Source organism: Lithobates pipiens, unplaced genomic scaffold, assembly GCF_037356315.1.
Source record: "Lithobates pipiens isolate NorthernLeopardFrog02 unplaced genomic scaffold, aLitPip1_a1.2 Scaffold_16, whole genome shotgun sequence".
NCBI classification, from domain to species: domain Eukaryota; kingdom Metazoa; phylum Chordata; class Amphibia; order Anura; family Ranidae; genus Lithobates; species Lithobates pipiens.
The window spans coordinates 638,704,213-638,725,157 of record NW_027507748.1 but is presented as its reverse complement, the minus strand read 5'-3'; the positions used below and the strand labels follow the sequence as shown (position 1 = coordinate 638,725,157).

Sequence of the window (20,945 nt, the reverse complement as noted above, 5' to 3'; positions counted from 1 at the left end):
CTAAATCATTTTTAACTATTTTAAATCATTTTTTCTATAGAAATATCCTTTAGAGATGTTTCATTCCAAATAATGATAACTCTATTTTTTTGAATCTCCATATGCGATATTTGATCTGTTTAGCGTTTTTTTATTGATGTATGTATTTTTATATATATATGATTTTTTATGTATATGATTTTCCATATATGTAATTTTTAGGTGTTTGTATGGAAACATAGTCCCGCCTAATATGTTGATAGTCTCATGCGACAAAATATTTTTCCTAATTTTTTTAATCTACATGGGTAGAGAAAAAAACACATTGGATATTTTAAACTTCACACTTTATATTTGTACTTTATATATTTTTTAATTTTAAATAATCCTGTAAGGTCTTTTCATTGTGTTTAAGTACGATCGCATCGGCCGATTGCGGTTTAAGCAGGATAGCTTTAGCAAATTACGTGGGATTACGTTGTGGCCCACAGCCAAGTGTGATCGGTACGTGGCTATGTTGGATCGTTTTCTCACACAAAATTGATATTTAACCACTTGCCGACCGCCGCACGACGATATACGTCGGCAGAATGGCACGGGCAGGCATATGGGCGTATATATAAGTCCCTGCCTTCCCGCGGGTGGGGGGCCCGATCGGGGCCCCCCCCGGTGCCTGCGGCGGTCGGCATTCGTTCGGGAGCGATCCGGGATGAGGGGGCAGCCATTCATTCATGGCCACCCCCTCGCGATCGCTCCCGACGAATAGAAATGCTCCGTGACATCACTTCCTCTCCTCACAGGAGAGGAAGTGATGTAATCTCTCCTCCGTGTCGGTATTTTTCGTTCCGGCACCGAGGAGAGAGGATCGGTGAGTTGCACCAACACACCACACGTACAGTAGAACATGCCAGGCACACTCACACCCCCCCTTTACCCCCCGATCACCCCCCTAATTACCCCTGCCCCCCCCAGTCACAGTGACACCAATTGCATTTTTTTTTTTGCATTTGTGTCATTTGTGACTGTAATAACTGTTAGGGCAGTTAGGGTTAGCCCCCTTTAGTTCTAATGTGCCCCCCTAACCCCCCCAATAAAGGTTTAACCCCGTGATCACCCCCCGTCGCCAGTGTCACTAAGGCTGGGTTCACATTGCAGCGGTTTATGAGAACGAATGTGATTCGCACCGCACTGCAGTGCAAATCACATCCGATCTCTGTGCGATTCGAGTTCAGCCATACAGATAGTATGGCTGAATTCGCGCCGCACCCGCCGCAAATTCGCACGGGACCCTTTTTTTGGTTCGCAGCAGAATCGGATCGCATGGGTGTTCACACCATGCGATCCGAGTTTGCAGATCGCACTGCGATATGCGAACTGATCTGGGGGTGTCATTAACATTTCACTGACACTCCCAGCAGTTCGCATAGGGCAGTGTGAACTGCCGCCGGGAGGCATGCGATGCGGGAACCCGCCACGGATTTGTGGCGTTCCCGCATCGCTCCAGTGTGAACCCAGCCTAATAAGCGATCATTTTTCTGATCGCTGTATTAGTGTCACAGGTGACACTAGTTAGGCAGGTAGGTATTTAGGTTCGCCGCAACTTTTTATAGCGCCAGGGACCCCCATATACTACCGCATAAAGCCCCCTGATTGCCCCCTAGTTAACCCTTTCACCAGTGATCACCATATAACTGTTACAGGTGACGCTGGTTGGTTAGTTATTTTTTTATAGTTTCAGGGCACCCGCCATTTATTACCTAATAAAGGTTTAACCCCCTGATCACCCGGCGGGTGTCATTTGTGACTGTAATAACTGTTAGGGCAGTTAGGGTTAGCCCCCTTTAGTTCTAAGGTACCCCCCTAACCCCCCAATAAAGGTTTAACCCCGTGATCACCCCCGTCGCCAGTGTCACTAAGGCTGGGTTCACATTGCAGCAGTTTGAGAATGGATGTGATTCGCACTGCAGTGCAAATCACATCCGATCTCTGTGCGAGTCGAGTTCAGCCATACAGATAGTATGGCTGAATTCATGTCGCACCCGCCGCACCCGCTGCAAACTCGCACGGGACCCTTTTTTTGGTCCCCAGCAGAATCGGATCGCATGGGTGTTCACACCATGCGATCCGAGTTTGCAGAGCGCACTGCGATATGCGAACTGATCTGGGGGTGTCATTAACATTTCACTGACACTCCCAGCAGTTCGCATAGGGCAGTGTGAACTGCCGCCGGGAGGCATGCGATGCGGGAACCCACCGCGGATTTGTGGCGTTCATGCATCGCTCCAGTGTGAACCCAGCCTAATAAGCGATCATTTTTCTGATCACTGTATTAGTGTCACAGGTGACGCTAGTTAGGCAGGTGTCTACTTTCCAAAATGGGGTCATTTGGGGGGCGTTTTTGCCATCTTGGCATTTTATGGCCTTCAAAACTGTAACGCCCTTAGAAAGTCTGAAGGCGGTGCTTGGTTTTCGGGGCCCGTACACGGCTAGGCTCCCAAAAAGTCCCACATATGTGGTATCCCCGTACTCAGGAGAAGCAGCAGAATTTATTTTGGGGTGTCATTTCACATATGCCCATGGCATGCGTGAGCAATATATCATTTAGTGACAACTTTGTGAAAAAAATAAATAAAATAAAAAAGTTTGTAATTTTCCTGCAACTTGTGGCAAAATATAAAATATTCCATGGACTCAACATGCCTCTCAGCAAATAGCTTGGGGTGTCTACTTTCTAAAATGGGGTCATTTGTGGGGGTTTTGTGCCATCTTGGCATTTTATGGCCTTCAAAACTGTAATAGGTAGTGAGGAGTGAAGTCAAATATTTACGCCCTTAGAAAACCTGAAGGCGGTTCTTGGCTTTCGGGGCCCCGTACGCAGCTAGGCTCCCAAAAAATCCCACACATGTGGTATCCCCATACTCAGGAGAAGCAGCAGAATTTATTTTGGGGTGTCATTTCACATATGCCCATGACATGTGTGAGCAATATATCATTTAGTGACAACTTTGTGAAAAAAATAAATAAAAATTAAAGTTTGTAATTTTCCCGCAACTTGTGGCAAAATATAAAATATTCCATGGACTCAACATGCCTCTCAGCAAATAGCTTGGGGTGTCTACTTTCTAAAATGGGGTCATTTGTGGGGGTTTTGTGCCATCTTGGCATTTTATGGCCTTCAAAACTGTAATAGGTAGTGAGGAGTGAAGTCAAATATTTACGCCCTTAGAAAACCTGAAGGCGGTTCTTGGCTTTCGGGGCCCCGTACGCGGCTAGGCTCCCAAAAAATCCCACACATGTGGTATCCCCGTACTCAGGAGAAGCAGCAGAATTTATTTTGGGGTGTCATTTCACATATGCCCATAGCATGTGTGAGCAATATATCATTTAGTGACAACTTTGTGTAAAAAAAAAAAAAAATTTTTTTTTTGTCATTATTCAATCGCTTGAGGCAAAAAAATAAAATATTCAATGGGCTTAACATGCCACTTATCAATTTCCTTAGGGGGTCTACTTTCCAAAATGGGGTCATTTGGGGGGGTTTTGTACTGCCCTGCCATTTTAGCACCTCAAGAAATGAGATAGGCAGTCGTAAACTAAAAGCTGCGTAAATTCCAGAAAACGTACCTTAGTTTGTAGATGTGACAACTTTTGCGCAAACCAATAAATATACAGTTATTGACTTTTTTTTTACCAAAGACATGTGGCTGAATACATTTTGGCCTAAATGTATGACTAAAATTGAGTTTATTGGATTTTTCTAATAACAAAAATTAGAAAATATCATTTTTTTTCAAAATTTGCGGTCTTTTTCCATTTATATCGCAAAAAATAAAAATCGCAGAGGCAATCAAATACCATCAAAAGAAAGCTCTATTTGTGGGAAGAAAAGGACGCAAATTTTGTTTGGGTACAACATTGCATGACCGCGCAATTACCAGTTAAAGCAGCGCAGTGCCAAATTGTAAAAAGACCTCTGGTCATTTACCAGCAAAATGGTCCGGTCTGAAAGTGGTTAAAACGAAAAATTTGGGAATTTGAATTTATACAATATGAACGATCGTATCAGCCGATCAGATCTAACGTGTGTGTTCATAGGCATATACGATTGTTTTTAATTTTCTTTTGAATTAATATCTTCTAAATTGGTTCATAGCCAGGTGATTCTGGGTATTAATGATTGTTAAATATTGTGCATACTGTTCACAAATATTTGTACGAACATCTCTGCATTTGGGGGGATCTGCACGGGTCACAGTTGCTCTAGATATGGGTTATTTCGTGGGCAAAATTAGTGATTGGTGCAGCTCCCCGCACATCATGCGGTGATGGGGATTGATTGGTCCGTAATGTAGATAAAAGGACACTTCCGGTATTACAAGTTACGCCCTCAGATGAAGTCGGATATGACGAAACGCGTCAGGGCGTAACTATACTGGAAGTGACGAGTGCGCCTCAATCCCTGCGTTTCAGCGAGTGGAGGAAAGGCAGGATACAGCGAAAACGTTCGTTCCTCCTCGTATGCAACTGAACCACTGGGATAAGGCATAGTACTTTTTCAATGCTTAAACATCTTGTTTATTTGGTACGCATGTATATGTTGGGTTTTTTTGTCTAATAAATAGTGTTAAACAATATCACACTATGTTTGGGCATCTCTGCTTTTTTATTTGAGAAAACTGGATTCCAACAAGAGACATCTAGTGGCCATAAGAAGCATTGTTGATTGGCAGTTTAAAGGCTTTGTTTGATCTTGGTGTTCGGTGAGTGCATCCCCAAAGGGGATTGTGTGTGCCCCACAAGTGGTGAACTTTTATGGTGGAAGCTGCAGTTTAATCACAACACACAACGGGTCTATTGTTACTGTTGCCTCATCTTAAGTCCCAATGAGATACATTGTTTTTAAATATTGTTGGGATCCACTCAGCTACCAGATTGATGGCTGGCTCCACAACTACAGAGGTCAGCGAGAACTTTTTAAACCTTATTCATTGTTTGTTAGAATTATGTAAATATTTAATTGTCTATAGCCTGAACAGTTGAACCAGTCTGACATTTTACAGTACTTAAATGGTCAATTTTATTTCACTGCACACGCAATGAAAGAATAACTGTATTTTCTAAAATGAAGGGAATACTGCTTTAGGAGCAACGGAAGAAATTATTTGGGTGAAGTGGGCCAGGGTTTCACCCACTGCCAGATCTTTATTGCTTCTTAATATCTTGATAGGTACTGCTCCTCAATTTCTGGCATTGTTGTAAGAGTATGTGAGCTTGGCTGTTCCACCCTGGAGTCCTCTAAATAATCCCACTGACAATGATACAATAGTTAAATGTCCACTACCCAATAAGCAACCTTCCATAGGTGAGTTTAGCAGCCTGGTGACGGGTGCTTTTTGGCAAGGGTTAATTGATGAGGATACCTTTAAATATATTAACACTTTAAAACCACGAGTTTCGACATTTTATGCCCTACCAAAGACTCACAAAAATCTTGAAGATCCACCTGGATGACCCATTGTTTCCGGCATGGGGTCACTCACTGAGAATGCCAGCAAATTGGTAGACGCTGTCTTGATGCCTCATGTCCTCAGCCTGCCCTCATATATCAAGGACACCACTCACTTATTACGTAACCTTGAGGGGTGCAGGTTCCTTCGGACGCCCTCCTCGTGGCTATAGATGTAGAGGCATTGTACTCAAGCATCCCCCACGAGCAGGGTGTCCAAATGGTCGGCACCTTCCTCAAGGCACAAGACCATCATACCTGGCCTTTTAATTCATTTATTTTACAACTCTTAACGTTTATCCTCACTAGAAACTACTTTACGTTTATGGATCAGATGTACCTGCAAACCCAGGGTGTAGCAATGGGTACTTCATGTGCACCCTCCTACGCCAATTTATATCTAGGGGGTTGGGAACATGCTATTTTTGGTAATGATCTGTTACAGACCTTTCTGGATTCGATAAAGAGTTGGTACAGGTTCATTGACGATATTTTAGTTATATGGACAGGTACCACACAGGTTCTTGTCGAGTTCATTAAATACCTTAATACTAACACATTTAATCTTACCTTTACCTACTCCTATAGTAATACTTGCATCCCTTTCTTAGACCTGTGTATCAGTAAAGATAATCAAGGCAAATTAACTATGAATCTTTATTGGAAGCCAACTGCTGGCAATACTCTCTTACATGCATCAAGTTTGCATCCCCGCCCATTAGTACGAAGTATTCCATATGCCCAGTACCTTAGACTTAGACGTAATTGTATGGAAGAACGGGATTTCCTGGCCTAGGCGGCGGCATTTCGGGAATGCTTGCTGGGCCGCGGATATACACGCTCTAATCTCAGGAAGGCTTTCAACAAGGCATATGCCCGAACACGAGAATCATTACTGTTTGGCCCCCCTAGGCCCAAACATCCAACTACCACTAAAATTGTTACCAAATTTTCATTACACCATAATATGTTAAGACAAGTGATTTCTAATCATTGGCACCTTCTAGTGGATCACCATATTCTGGGGAAGTATGTCAAACTGACCTGGCTACCACCCACAGACTAAGGAACATCAACACCACATTGCCATCTTCCATACAAAAAATACTTCAAAGAGAACAACTATTAAAAACCGGACGACAAGCAGCTCACAACCACAGGAAGACATCTACTCGACCACTACAATTAGATTGCGACTTGATTAACGCCAGGTCTGCAGTCAAACATAGACTGGAAGTACACGACTTCATCATCGAGAACAATGTAGACTGCCTCTTCATCACCGAAAGCTGGTTATCCTCTGACTGCAACACCATCCTCACCGAATTGGTGCCGAAAAACTACAGGATCCTAACCGAACACCGGATAGGGAAAAAAGGAGGAGGCCTAGCAGTGATCTTTAAAGGTCACCTGGATCTCACTAAACCATCATCTCAGAACCCAGTGCCTTTTATGGAAACCCTGACGCTACATCTTCAACCAACACCCTTGACACCACTCATATTCTACTGTGCTACAGACCACCGGGACCAAAGTCCAATCTTCTTTCACCCCTCACGGAATCCTTTGCAATGCACACCCTAAAATTAAAAAATTTCCTGGCACTCAGAGATTTCAACCTTTGGGCAAACGAGCCCAAAGACCCCATTGCGACTGCCTGCATCAATCAACTAGAAGAACTGGGTCTCCAGCAACTGATAAAGACTCCCACGCATGGGTTAGGACACACCCTGGACCTCATTTTCAAACAGAAAATTGATGTCAACATACTCGACAACATAACATTGCCATGGATGGATCACCACGCCATCAAATTCAAAATAGCTACCAACATCACCAACGAAAAACGGAATCCTGTAACAACAACGCACTGGACCAGATCGCATAAAAAACTGTATTCCGAATCCTTCAAATACACTCTGTCCAACAAGATAACTACAATAACCTTAAACCACTCTACGGAGGAAACACTCAACTCCCTGAACAGGGCATTGCTGCAATCAGCAGACTCGGTAGCACCAAAATGCAGGGCTCTCATCAGGAAGAAAAACTCTGGATGGTTTAATAGCTCCCTCGAGGTACTAAAGCAAGAACGCAGAAGAGCGGAAAGAACATGGAGAAGAAATACCACAGAGGAAAACTACTTTAACTACAAAGCTCTCACAGAGAATTATCGGAAAGCAATCTTCAAAGCCAAAAAGGACCACTTCTCATATACAATCTCAACGACCGCAAACCAACCACGAGAACTGTTTAAACTGGTTAATCAATCAATGAATCCGGTGTGCCTAGAACCCCCAGAAAGTGAATCCCAGGATTACTGTGACAAACTGTCGGATTTTTTCATCGATAAAGTCAAAACCATCAGGGAAACAATTTGTCAGTAGAAAACATCCAACTTCAGCCAGCAAATACATAAAGAGGATGTCTGCACCAACATACCGCAACCGCCTAAATTTTCACTATCCCCAATTACTGTAGACACCGCAAAAAACATCATTAATAAACTGCGTGACAGTACCTCACCTATTGACATCATCCCCACAAAACTACTGAAAGAATGCTCCGACATCATGGCTCCAACTATAACCCACCTCATAAACCGATCATTCATCGAAGGGATTGTTCCCAGCATCCTCAAACAAGGCATTGTCAAACCTCTACTCAAGAAACCAAACCTGGACCCTCAGGATCCAAACAACCGTAGGCAAATTACAAGCCTCAACACCATTTCAAAGATCATGGAGAAAACTGTAGTACATCAGCTACAACTTCACCTGGATACTCACAAACTCCTGGACCCGCTGCAATCAGGCTTCCGCCCGAGTCATGGAACAGAAACAGCTCTCCTCAAGATTTGGGATGACGCCCTCGAAGCAGCAGATGATGGAGAGCCATGTCTCCTCGTACTGCTAGACCTAAGTGTAGAGTTTGATACAGTAGATCACAATACTCTACTCGCCCGCCTCACAGAAGTAGCCGGAGGCCAAGACATAGATCTCCAATGGTTCGCGTCCTTCCTAGGAAATCGGTCACAGACAGTGAAACTAGGAAAATTCCTCTCCGAAACTTGGGCAGTCACCGCTGGAGTCCCTCAAGGCTCTCCTTTGTCACCCGTTCTCTTCAACATTTACATTCGCCCACTCCTTCAAATCATCAGATGCTCAGATCTCTGCTTCCACTCTTACGCTGACGACACGCAACTTTATTTCCGGATCAATGGAAAAAAGATCACCAACAACAACTTGAAAACTGCCTCAAATCAATAGAGGACTGAATGACCACTAACTCCCTCCAGCTGAACGAATCAAAGACAGAGCTTCTTATCTTACACCCAAATCATAAGCCCGCAACCAAAACCTCCTGGTCTCCACCAACCGTCTTTGGGCAGACTTTCTCCCCAAAGACCAAAACGAAGAGTCTCTGGGTTATTTTAGACGCACAAATGTCAATGGATACGCAAATAGGAGCAGTAGTCAGTGGAACTCACCACCTGCTGCGCATGCTTCGCAGACTCATCCCTTTTATCCCAAAGAATGACAAAGCAGTGGTAGTTGGAACAATCATTAATTCACGACTGGACTATGCAAATTCGCTTTACATAGGATTACCACAATATCAACTTGTGCGATTACAATTGATCCAAAACACGGCGGCAAGGCTGATAACAGGAAAGAAACCCTGGTAATTTATCTCTCCTTCGCTGAGGAGCTTACATTGGCTAACCGTAAAAAATCGGATCACGTTCAAGACCCTTTGCCTCACCCACAAATGCATGCATAGAAAAGCTCCGCAATACCTAATGGAGAAAATAAATCATTACACACCAAACCGCAGCCTTCGATCAGCCAACAAAAACCTCCTCCTCGTGCCGAAAGCCCGGTATAAATCCAAGGGGGATCGGAGATTCGCTGTCCAAGGGCCTCGGCTATGGAATGCTCTACCAATCAACATCCGCCTGGAAGAAAATCACCTGGCTTTTAGGAAAAAACTCAAGACCTTCCTCTTTTAGCAGATGATCAAAGCTCGCCACAGCGCCTAGAGGCGATTCAGTTTGCATTGTGCGCTATACAAGTATTTCTTTCATTCATTCATTGGAGATAGATTAACAAGTAGCCACTATAGCATCAGCGGACGGGATTCAAAAGGCCCTAGGGGCACAGCCCGCTGTGGTAATTGTCCGAAATGCCCATGGATTTTGGAGGGTGCCACTCACACCCTCCCGAATGTGGAAATCTTTTCGCCTTTTCACCACGCGGATTGCGGCACCAAGGGCGTAGTTTATCTGATGGTCTGTGCCTGCGGGGCCTTCTACGTAGGTGAGACCATCAGAGAACTGCGCCAAAGAATAGGCGATCACTTATATTATTCATCTAGTGGTAAACTCACTTCGGTGGGATGGCATATAGGTATCTACTACCAATACCAACCAGAATTTGTAAAATTCTTTGTTCTGGAGGTGGTATATGAGGATCCACGGGGTGGGGATTGGGACCGGGAAATCCTGAGGCGTGAAACCCTCTGGATTGAGCGTTTGAACGCCCTGGTGCCACCCGGCCTCAATGAGGCACAAACCTATAAATGCTTTTTAAAATAAGAGTCTATCGGTAGGTCCATACAATATCGGCCCGCTTTCCCCATCCCCCCCTTTTTTTTTTCCTTTCTCCCCCCCCACTCCTTTCCCTCCCTCATTCTCCCTTTTTCCCCTTCCTCCCCTTCCCCCCCTTTTCCCCCCTTTTCCCCCCTTTTCTTTCCCCCATCCTTCTAAACTCCATGGATTTCATTAACTGGCCACTGGGTTGTTCAGCTGTAAGTCTAAAGAGGTATTTGGAAAAAAAATTCCATTTGTGATTGTATAAATGGTTTATCTTATGTCCTATAATTATTCAGTTTTATCGTTTTTTAGATTACTTGGATCATATTATTGGTGAGATCACCTTTGTATCATGATTTACATACTGTATGATTGTTTTGTTAATTACTTTTATGTATTAAAATATCTGTGTTTGCTTCAACAAGGATGTGCGGCTTGGGTTACACTATCCCCCGGGACTAATCGTCATTGGGAGTCAACACTCCTGTGGGCGGACATGCGCCGCTCCATCAGAGCAGAGTCCCTCCCCTCCCCCTCCTTTGGGGATTGAGGGGGGGGCCCACCTGTGCCTCGCTGCCACGGATCATTCCGAGACAGTCAGAGGCTGATGCGCAGTCAGATTCTGATGCATGCGCATTAGAAACAGCGGACCCGGTGACGTCACCGCTCGGCGCCAGGTGCATGACGCACCGGGTTGGAGGCTCAAAAAGGGCGTCTGTTTCAGACAGCCCGCTCAGAGCATTGACGCCACGTCTGACACCGGCGCTGTTTCCCTGCTCTACAGGTAATAGGGGTCCGCATTTACAACAGACCCCCTATACAATTTTCCTTGTATAACCAGCTTGAACACCCCTAATAATACCTTTGATCTTAGGAACCTTGTTCCTGGATTCCGTATAGGGATACTCCATCCAGGCAATCGTAGCTATACTGTGGGGCACCCTAAAACTGTTTCTTTTGGATTAAGTCCTCTTATCCTTATTGCTGGGTAGGTGGCGTCTATTTATTGTTATTACCCTCCGATACTCCAGTTGGGGTCACCTATGTGTGAATAAATTAATGTGTTTGCCAATACAAGCACACGGTTTTTATTCCACCTACCATTATTTATTATTACTATTATTTTCATTATTTTTGTTACAGTCCGCTCTGTTCTACATTTTGGGCCTCCCGTGTCCACCCCCAGGGTGGTTAGCCCTGTCACTAACAGGGCACCACCCCAGCTGTATGTACCTCGGGGCATCTGAGTGGTAAGCCTTATCTCCTTGTTGTCATTGTAAAAGAATACTCCCTGTATTTAATGAATGAATTTATATTGTAAAATCTGTACCTACCTCTAACCGAAAGTTACTATTTACTTAAACTAGATACGCCCCAACATCTCCTAAAGAAGCGACTGATGGTCGCGAAACTAGTTGAGAGAGAAAAAAATACAGCTATCAGTTTGGGCATCAATTCTTTGGATCACTGGCTTCTCCTGTACAATAGAGGATTGGAGATGACTATACCTTTTGGTTGTATGTTCCTATGAATGTTATGAAGTATATTCAGGCTTTGTAACTTTATTTTTTAATGTCTATATTTGTATATGTATTTCCTTTTTTTCTTATGCATTTAATAAAAATTAATTTTATTATGGTATCGAGAAATAAGGATGAGGATACCAACCCCCAACACCCGGTATAGTTTTTATTATCATTAAGCACCTTAATAAAATATATCAACCTTCTATAGGATTATTTTGAAAAATCACCGAGGACAATGACAACCAATCAACTGGCTACTGTGTTATATACCTTTGAAATGTCTTCCACAGTCCCGGAAGTATCCTCCATTTGCTCATCCTGAAAATAAGTATATAAAAGAATACACGTTACATTATAATTAAACTTTTAAACCGATTAATTAAAAAAAAAAACACATGATGGAGTGTTTTTTCAAGTAGTGTTGAGTTAGTCATTTGCAATTCTAAAAAAGTTAAACTTATAATGTATACACTGCATACAAATAGAAAAAGAAAATGAGTAACGTCACTGACATGATGGATTGCATATATCACAATGTTGGTTATTACATAAAGGATGATGGAAAAATTGGTCCTAGACTACTAACCACTCCCTTCTTCTGGGCACATGACCTGATAATACTGACTTACAGAAAACAAGGGTTTGTGTGTCATTGTGAAATTTATGATTATATTCTACTCTGGGGCAAAAACTATTCCTTTATTATTTCAAAATAGTACATTTGTCAATAAAAAATAAACCGACTTACCTCACAGATGTCTTCAGACATGGGTAATGAACCTGAAATGAGATGCAAATAAAATTTTCTTTGCACTGTTCTTAGAGAAAAATAAGTAAATGCCGGGGATCCAAGTCCCCCAAGTATTTTGCTGAATTATACAGCTGACTATCTCATCTAATTACAGATCAGCAGCTACAGAACTCTGTAAGCACAGTCCTCAGGAACCTGGGTCAATCTGCACAATAAAGTATACTGTGATCTGGCTGTGCTGCCGGTGTAGTAAAGCCTACATTTGACATAAAGGGAAGGTCCCATCTGTTATATCCACCTACAATATGAAATATAACAGATCATTGATGAGGCAGCACTGATGAGGCTGCATTGATAGGCAGCACTGATAGGTAACACCAATGAGGCTGCACTGGTAAGGGCACTGATTGGCAAGACTAATGGGCACTGTTGGGACTACACTGATAATTGGGACACTGATAATCAGTGCTCTGATTATCAATGTACATGTCCCTTTCACACAAGCTGGTTATTGGTTCTCCTCTCACTGTCAGCATGAGGAAAGGAATGTCAATAACCAGCTTGATTTTAAATCATGATCAGCTGTGATTGGACACAGCGGATCATGATGTAAACATGAGCCACTGATTGGCTCTTTACCTCAATCTGTGATCAGCTGTGTCCATAGGACACAGTGATCACAGAGTGCACCGCCCACAGGACTCATATGATGTCCTCCCAGAACTGGTTGGCTGTGCTGTCATTCAGCTATAGCAAGTGGTTAAATCAGTTTGGGGGCTATATTTATGTGTTATTTTTTCATTTTTTGTGATACTTTTTCTTTTCCTTTTTAAGATTTTAATATAAATAATTAACAATATGATTTTTTTTTATGCGCTTACCTTCAATGTCATCATACAATTGAAAACAGTCCTTACTTTCATCCGGGTACATAGTCAATAAAGCAGTTTCAAGCTGTTATTGCAAAGAAACATCAAAACATCATTTACAGTTTAGGTTTAAAAAGACATACTTCAGGGCTAGGGATTTTTTTGTCAGAGAATAGGTCCAGGAACTTCCCCTTTCAGAGTCACCTCTTTTCTCCGCCCCCTGCCCACATTCGAGCACCGTGCCTTGGTTCCCACCCCTACCCACCTCCCATGAGGATTCCTCCCTAAGAAGCTGTTTTTTGCCTGTGGGACTATTCTCAGAGCACAAAGTCACTTTTGTTTGTATAGCGTTTTAAGCACCAGTCACTTTTTATGAGCGCTAGTCACTTTTTGCATACGATATATTTATATAGTGTTAAACACCAGCTGTGTTTGTCCACGGAGGCACACAGCCACCTTGTTTACTATATCAAAGCACTAGACACTTTATATATATGAAAAATGGTAGAGGTGACACCTAAAATATTTACACCTGTCTATCTCCCGTGCATGTAAGCACATGAAAAGTTGGTGACAACAGGTTAACTAATCATCCACGGTTATAACTGTATATATATATATATATATATATATATATATATATACATATATACATATATATATATATACATATATACATATATATATATATATATATATATATATATATATATATATATATATATATATATACATACAGTGCCTACAAGTAGTATTCAACCCCCTGCAGATTTAGCAGGTTTACACATTCGGAATTAACTTGGCATTGTGACATTTGGACTGTAGATCAGCCTGGAAGTGTGAAATGCACTGCAGCAAAAAAGAATGTTATTTCTTTGTTTAATTTTTTTTTAAATAGTGAAAAGTTTATTCAGAGGGTCAATTATTATTCAACCCCTCAATTCAACAGAATTCTGTTTGGTTCCCCTAAAGTATTAAGAAGTAGTTCAGGCACAAAGAACAATGAGCTTCACATGTTTGGATTAATTATCTGTTTTTCCAGCCTTTTCTGACTATTTAAGACCCTCCCCAAACTTGTGAACAGCACTCATACATGGTCAATATGGGAAAGACAAAGGAGCATTCCAAGGCCATCAGAGACAAGATCGTGGAGGGTCACAAGGCTGGCAAGGGGTACAAAACCCTTTGCAAGGAGTTGGGCCTACCTGTCTCCACTGTTGGGAGCATCATCCGTAAGTGGAAGGCTTATGGAACTACTGTTAGCCTTCCACGGGCTGGACAGCCTTTGAAAGTTTCCTCCCATGCCGAGGCCAGGCTTGTCCAAAGAGTCAAGGCTAACCCAAGGACAACAAGGAAGGAGCTCCGGGAAGATCTCATGGCAGTGGGGACATTGGTTTCAGTCAATACCATAAGTAACGTACTCTACCGCAATGGTCTCCGTTCCAGACGAGCCCGTAAGGTACCTTTACTTTCAAAGCGTCATGTCAAGGCTCGTCTACAGTTTGCTCATGATCACTTGGAGGACTCTGAGAGGACTCTGGTTCAAGGTTCTCTGGTCTGATGAGACCAAGAACGAGATCTTTGGTGCCAACCACACACGTGACGTTTGGAGACTGGATGGCACTGCATACGACCCAAAGAATACCATCCCTACAGTCAAGCATGGTGGTGGCAGCATCATGCTGTGGGGCTGCTTCTCAGCCAAGGGGCCTGGCCATCTGGTCCGCATCCATGGGAAGATGGATAGCACGGCCTACCTGGAGATTTGGGCCAAGAACCTCCGCTCCTCCATCAAGGACCTTAAGATGGGTCGTCATTTCATCTTCCAACAAGACAACGACCCAAAGCACACAGCCAAAAAAAACAAGGCCTGGTTCAAGAGGGAAAAAATCAAGGTGTTGTAGTGGCCTAGTCAGTCTCCTGACCTTAACCCAATTGAAAACTTGTGGAAGGAGCTCAAGATTAAAGTCCACATGAGACACCCAAAGAACCTAGATAACTTGGAGAAGATCTGCATGGAGGAGTGGGCCAAGATAACTCCAGAGAACTGTGCCGGCCTGATCAGTTCTTATAAAAGACGATTATTAGCTGTAATTGCAAACAAGGGTTATTCCACAAAATATTAAACCTAGGGGTTAAATAATAATTGACCCACACTTTTATGTTTAAAATTTATTAAAATTTAACTGAGCAACATAACTTTTTGGTTTGTAAGATTTATGCATCTGTTAATAAATCCTGCTCTTGTTTAAAGTTTGAAGGCTCTAACTTATTTGCATCTTATCAAACCTGCTAAATCTGCAGGGGGTTGAATACTACTTGTAGGCACTGTATACACATATATATATATATATATATATATATATATATATATATATATATATATATATATTTTTTTTTTTCACAATGTTTGTCATTCCTATTTTTGATTTTTTTGGTACTTCTGGAATCACACGGTTTATTTGGAGAGATTCAGAAGTATAAATCACTTAAATAAAGGGCATATAGGAAAATATTTATTTTTATCACTATAGTTGTTTCACACAAAAACTTCAGAGGCTCTAAGGCCGCGTACACACGGGTGGACTGTTCGCCCAACTTTGTCCGTCCAACAGTTTCGGCGGACAGTCCGCTCAAACTTAGCATGGACGGACATGCCCACACACGACGAACGAACAGTTTGCTGAAACCGTGCGCGATGACGTTTCGACACGTACGACGGATCGAAAATTTCGACGTCCAATACACTGCAATGCAACTTTCCGACGTGTAAATCCTTTCTGAGCATGCGCGGAACTTAGTTTGTCGAACAAGCCTACACACGGGGCGGACTGTTCGCTCAAACAAGGTTTCAGCGGACAGTTTTTCGGAATTTCCGAAAAACCTTGTCCGTCCAACTGTCCGCTGAAACTGTCCGCTGAAGCCCCACACACGAGCGGACTGTCCGCCCAAACACTGTTCAGCGGACAAGGTTGGGCGAACAGTCCGCCCGTGTGTACGCGGCCTAACACAGATTCATTTTATAAAAAGTGTTTTTTGTTTTTAAACAAAGGAACATTGATTGCCAATATTGGGCCTAAATAAGGGAAAGGTTTTGGAAGACCATATGGACAATATGGACAATAGTCAAATATAGGCTGAGCCTAACACATAAAAATAAAAAATAAATATTTTTTAGGGTAAAGGATAAGATATATATAGCTGCAGTGTTAGTGGTTTTATTCAAAGTATTTTATCTAATTAACCTTAGGGGTCTTCTCCCTCACACAAGATTATCATTCACAGAGGTTATAACACACTTCCATTAGTCATAAGGAGCAGCTCCAAGACCTACTATATTACACTTTTTCATTTCTGACTCCACCTTTTGGTGGAAGTAAGTAGGGGCAGCAGTTCTGTCAAAATTTCTATCATGAACATAGACAGCACAAGACTTTCACTGGTCCTGTACCACATTTGTTCCATTGCGCGGATCAAACTACAATTCCTTATACAGTACATTTCCTACCTAAAGTGATTATAAATGCTTTGCTATTTTTTTTAATAACAAACAGGTTTATACTTGTCTGCTCTGTGCAATGGAATTGCACAGAACAGCCCCAAATCACCTCTTCTCAGGTACCTCACAAACGCTCCTGGCTCTTCCCTTCCAACAAGCATCCGCTTTCTATGGGGGAACTCATGCAGGCTCACTTCGAAGCTTTGCTGTTTGTGTCTTTTGGCTTTGATTTACAGCAGCAGGAGCCAATGGTTCCCTCTGCCTCAGCAAAGCCAGTGATACCAGGAAGTGAGGGGAGAGAAGAGTTTCAGATCAGCACAGTGGTGGATCGAATGAGGGCTCAGGTAAGTAAAAAAAGGGTATATAAGAGAAAAGAGCCGGAAACTCAAAGCCCTTGATGCAAAAATGTATTGGCTACATATGAGCATTAATGCTCATATGTAACCAATACATTTTTCCATCAAGGACTTTTTAGTTGCCGGCTCTTCTTTGTTATACTGTATATTGTATTTAGTGTGAGAAGACACACTGAGCCTTGGCACCTGTGCTGCAGACTGCACACTAGGATTGGATTGCTTCAGTTGAGAGCACGGCATCTTTTATTTTTCCTCTAGTAAAAAAATGGGATTCAGATGCCAGGAGGTGGGTCTGGGTTTCTGTTAATGTGACTGCCGTGATTGCCTGTCAAGCAGTTACACGATTGGAAAGCTCCCAATCACTAGTATGCACCAGGAGCTTTCCGGTACCTGTCAGCTACCGTGCTAGGGGCACACTTTCAGCGCAGTAACTTATTTTAACAGGGCTGTATATATGCGGCCACTTGGCATTAAAGCCCACCGCCAGTGACAAACAGGTTAAAGTATACATTGGTTTGCATGCTCGGACTAGAATTTTCTGGCAAAGTTAAACTCATAAAATGACAGTAGTTGATCAGTAGGGAGAATATAAAAGGTTACAAAAGGTGCAATAAGCAAATGCTCATACCTCTGGATTATTTAGTTTCCGTTTGCGATTCCTATTAGTTTTTGGAAAGCCACCTATAAAAATGTATTTGTAGGTAAAAAGCTGAACTTTGAGCAGGTATGAAAAGGCACCAGTTAAAGCAGTTAGTTATTCAGAAAACATGAAAGCCTTCTCAGTGTGCTGCTGTTTTTACTCCCCTGGCTCTCTGAAATCCTTATGCAGCTGAGAATAGAAGGTATATAATCACTTATAAAAAAGGAAAGATAAAGATATTTGATATGAAAGATGAAAAACATTATAAATGTTTTAACTTGCATTTCTATTTTGAACTGGTTGTTTTACAAGGTGAGGGTTCACATATACTGTAACTTACTTAAATCTACTTCCACGGTTATATGGGAAATCTCTACTGATGGGTCAATAGCCATTGCTATGCAACTCCACCTTTGTGGCAAATTTAGTATTATAAGACATGGCAGCAAAATCATCAGCTTTTAATCAGCAACAAGTACCACACTGCAATGACATTTGTGTGTCCTAAATTTGCCCTAGTATTTAGCTGAGAATCTGTAGGACTAGTAGATACATTCGAGGTTATTTTTTCAGCGGTAATATGAGGGGGTGAAGCACCTCCAGCATTGAATGTATGTAATGACAAGGGGTGCTGGGGTGTGCTGAAGGGTCTATTGATGCTGACTGCGCAAGGATTAATTGTTGCACGGGGTCTATTGTTCCTGGGGAGATCTATTTTTGCTAGACAGTTCATAAAATGCTGGTGGGTCAATTGTTGTTGGAAGGGATTACTGTTGATGGCTCTTGGAGGTTTTATTCATCCTAGCTGCTAAGGGGAGCTATTGTTGCTGGGGGGGGGATATTGTTGCTGTGGGCAGATCTATTATTGCCGTGGGGATCTATTGTCGCTGGCTGCAGAGGGATCTACTTTACTACTTTTCTTGTAATCATTACCATTTTCCATCTAAATTACTTAGCACCACTAAATGATACTTGGTTCTGTAGTCTCTAAAAGGGGCAGGACTGGTAGGTGGGTATAGGGTGGAACCAAAGGACAGTGCTTGACAGTGGGTGGGGGAAAGGGGTGATTCGGGGGGGGGGGGCACCTATTCTCTGGATATATCAAATTATAAACTTTTAGGAGGGCAAGGATTTATGTGACTGGTTGTAAGTACACCACGGCTCATGCGTAAGGTAAAGTCTATAGGTTTGGAAAGATCAAGAGAGTAGCGGTTAATGAATGAATGGTCTAAGGTTATCAACAAGGTTCAGTGCTGGGACCCTTACTTTTTAATATCTTTATAAATTATATTGGGTCTGGGATTAAAAGTAACATTTCTGTCTTTGCAGATGACATCAAGCTATGCAGTAGAATAACGTCCTTACAGGATGTCTCCAATTTACAAGCCGACCTCAATGCACTGTCTAATTTGGCAACTAAGTAGCAAATGAGGTTTAATGTTGATAAATGTAAAGTTATGCAGTTGGGGGCTAAGAATATGCATGTATCATACATACTAGGGGGGGTACAAATGGGGGAATCAATGGTGGAGAAGGATCTGGGGGTTTTGGTAGATCATAAGCTCAATAATGGCATGCGATGCCAAGCTGCAGTTTCCAAAGCGAGCAAAGTCCTTTCTTGTATTAGAGAGAGATCTCATTTTGCCCCTGTACAAATCATTAGTAAGACCTCATCTGGAATATGCAGTTCAGTTTTGGACACCAGTTCTCAAAAAGGATATCAAGAAACTGGAGAAAGTACAGAGAAGGACAACCAAACTGATAAAAGGCATGGAGGAGCTCAGCTATGACGAAAGATTAGATGAACTGAATCTATTCCCTCTTGAAAAGAGGAGATTAAGGGGGATATGATCAACATGTACAAACACATAAGTGGTCCATATAGTGAACTTGGTGTTGAGTCATTCACTTTAAAGTCATCACAGAGGACAACGGGGCACTCTTTACGTCTAGAGGAAAAAAGATTTAATCTCCAAATACAGAAGGTTTTCTTCAATAAGAGCTGTGAAAATGTGGAATAGACTCCCTCCAGTGGTGGTTCTGGTAAGCTTAGTTGATTACTTTAAAAAAAGGCCTGGACTCCTTCCTAAATGTACACAATATAACTGGGTACTAACTTTTATAGGTAAAGTTGATCCAGAGAAAATCCAGTTGTCTCTCAGGGGCTTAGGAAGGAATTTTTTCCCCTGCTGTAGCAAATTGGAGTATGCTTTACTGGGGTTTTTTGTCTTCCTCTGGACCAACTGTGGGTATAGGTATGTGTATATGGGATTGTGTTTTTATTTTTTTGGTTGACCTTGATGGACTTGTGTCTTTTTTTAACCTGACTAACTATGTAACCTGCATAAAACATCTGTGCTCTGTAAATACAGAAAATAAATGAACAAAATTAATTTGACTTATTTCTATTTCAATTTCCTATTTTAGAGAGATACTAGCTAGTTTTGCATTTTTATCTGCAAACTTTTAAATGTGATTTTTTTTCTTGTACTATGTGTTTAATACACGATTATGTAATTTTTATAATTGGTGCTTACAAAGTCCATTTTTCTTTTGTTGTTCTTCTATTTAAAATTGCTAATTAGGACGTGGCACTGCTTTATCAATAAGACTCCCACAGCATCATCCTGTGATGGAGTCTTGATAAACTTTTTGATAAACCCCTACAAATAAGTTGTATTTGCTGAGTCATAACAAATACAAATGTTTATTATAATGATAATGTATAATAACTAGCAAAGCACAAAATTGCTGTCTTCCACATTAAAACAAAAGATACTTCACTTACTGAGAGAGATAGTACGTGATATTTTTGGCATCTGAGAACCACTGGAATCTTCGCTAATGCTTGATGTACTGTGGTTAAAAAATAAATAAGGATGAATACATGAGGGTACAGCAGTGTTAATGCTTGAAATAAAACAGTCAGACACAGGTAAACAGGTACAAAGTAGGTCAAATGATATACAATGGCAAGCTATTTTTCCCTTCTAGACAGTGGACAGGCTATAATGATGCTCCTATGTCACCTCTCAGTGGCTTACAAGTGTGGTGGCTCAGTAAGTCTGTGGGTGTAGATAGCACTATGACCTGGTTAATATCACTGATGTGCTGAACAAGAAAAGTGCAGATCTGAGAGCAGACAATGCTACAATTTCCACACTGGGACCATGACATTGCTGGCTCAACACAAGAAACAATAAAACTAGCAGAATCAAAGGATCA

At 42.0% G+C, this 20,945-nt stretch overlaps 2 protein-coding genes across 2 annotated transcripts in view; both read right to left on the bottom strand.

Moving 5' to 3' along the window:
* Window positions 1-13,084, bottom strand: part of LOC143984007 (uncharacterized) — a 114,939-nt gene extending 101,855 nt beyond the window's left edge. Inside the window, exons 1-2 of the mRNA XM_077484253.1 lie at window positions 12,354-13,084; window positions 11,876-11,923 (exon numbers count right to left, since the gene is read on the bottom strand). Of these exons, the coding sequence (XP_077340379.1) occupies window positions 11,876-11,923; window positions 12,354-12,374 (69 nt within the window). The 5' untranslated portion in view covers window positions 12,375-13,084. The remainder of the gene's footprint in view (window positions 1-11,875; window positions 11,924-12,353) is intronic.
* A 138-nt stretch (window positions 13,085-13,222) lies between these two features.
* LOC143984008 (uncharacterized) overlaps window positions 13,223-20,945 on the bottom strand; it is a 72,498-nt gene continuing 64,775 nt past the window's right edge. Inside the window, exons 6-8 of the mRNA XM_077484254.1 lie at window positions 20,509-20,576; window positions 17,709-17,761; window positions 13,223-13,310 (exon numbers count right to left, since the gene is read on the bottom strand). Coding sequence (XP_077340380.1) covers window positions 20,562-20,576 — 15 coding nt within the window. The 3' untranslated portion in view covers window positions 13,223-13,310; window positions 17,709-17,761; window positions 20,509-20,561. The remainder of the gene's footprint in view (window positions 13,311-17,708; window positions 17,762-20,508; window positions 20,577-20,945) is intronic.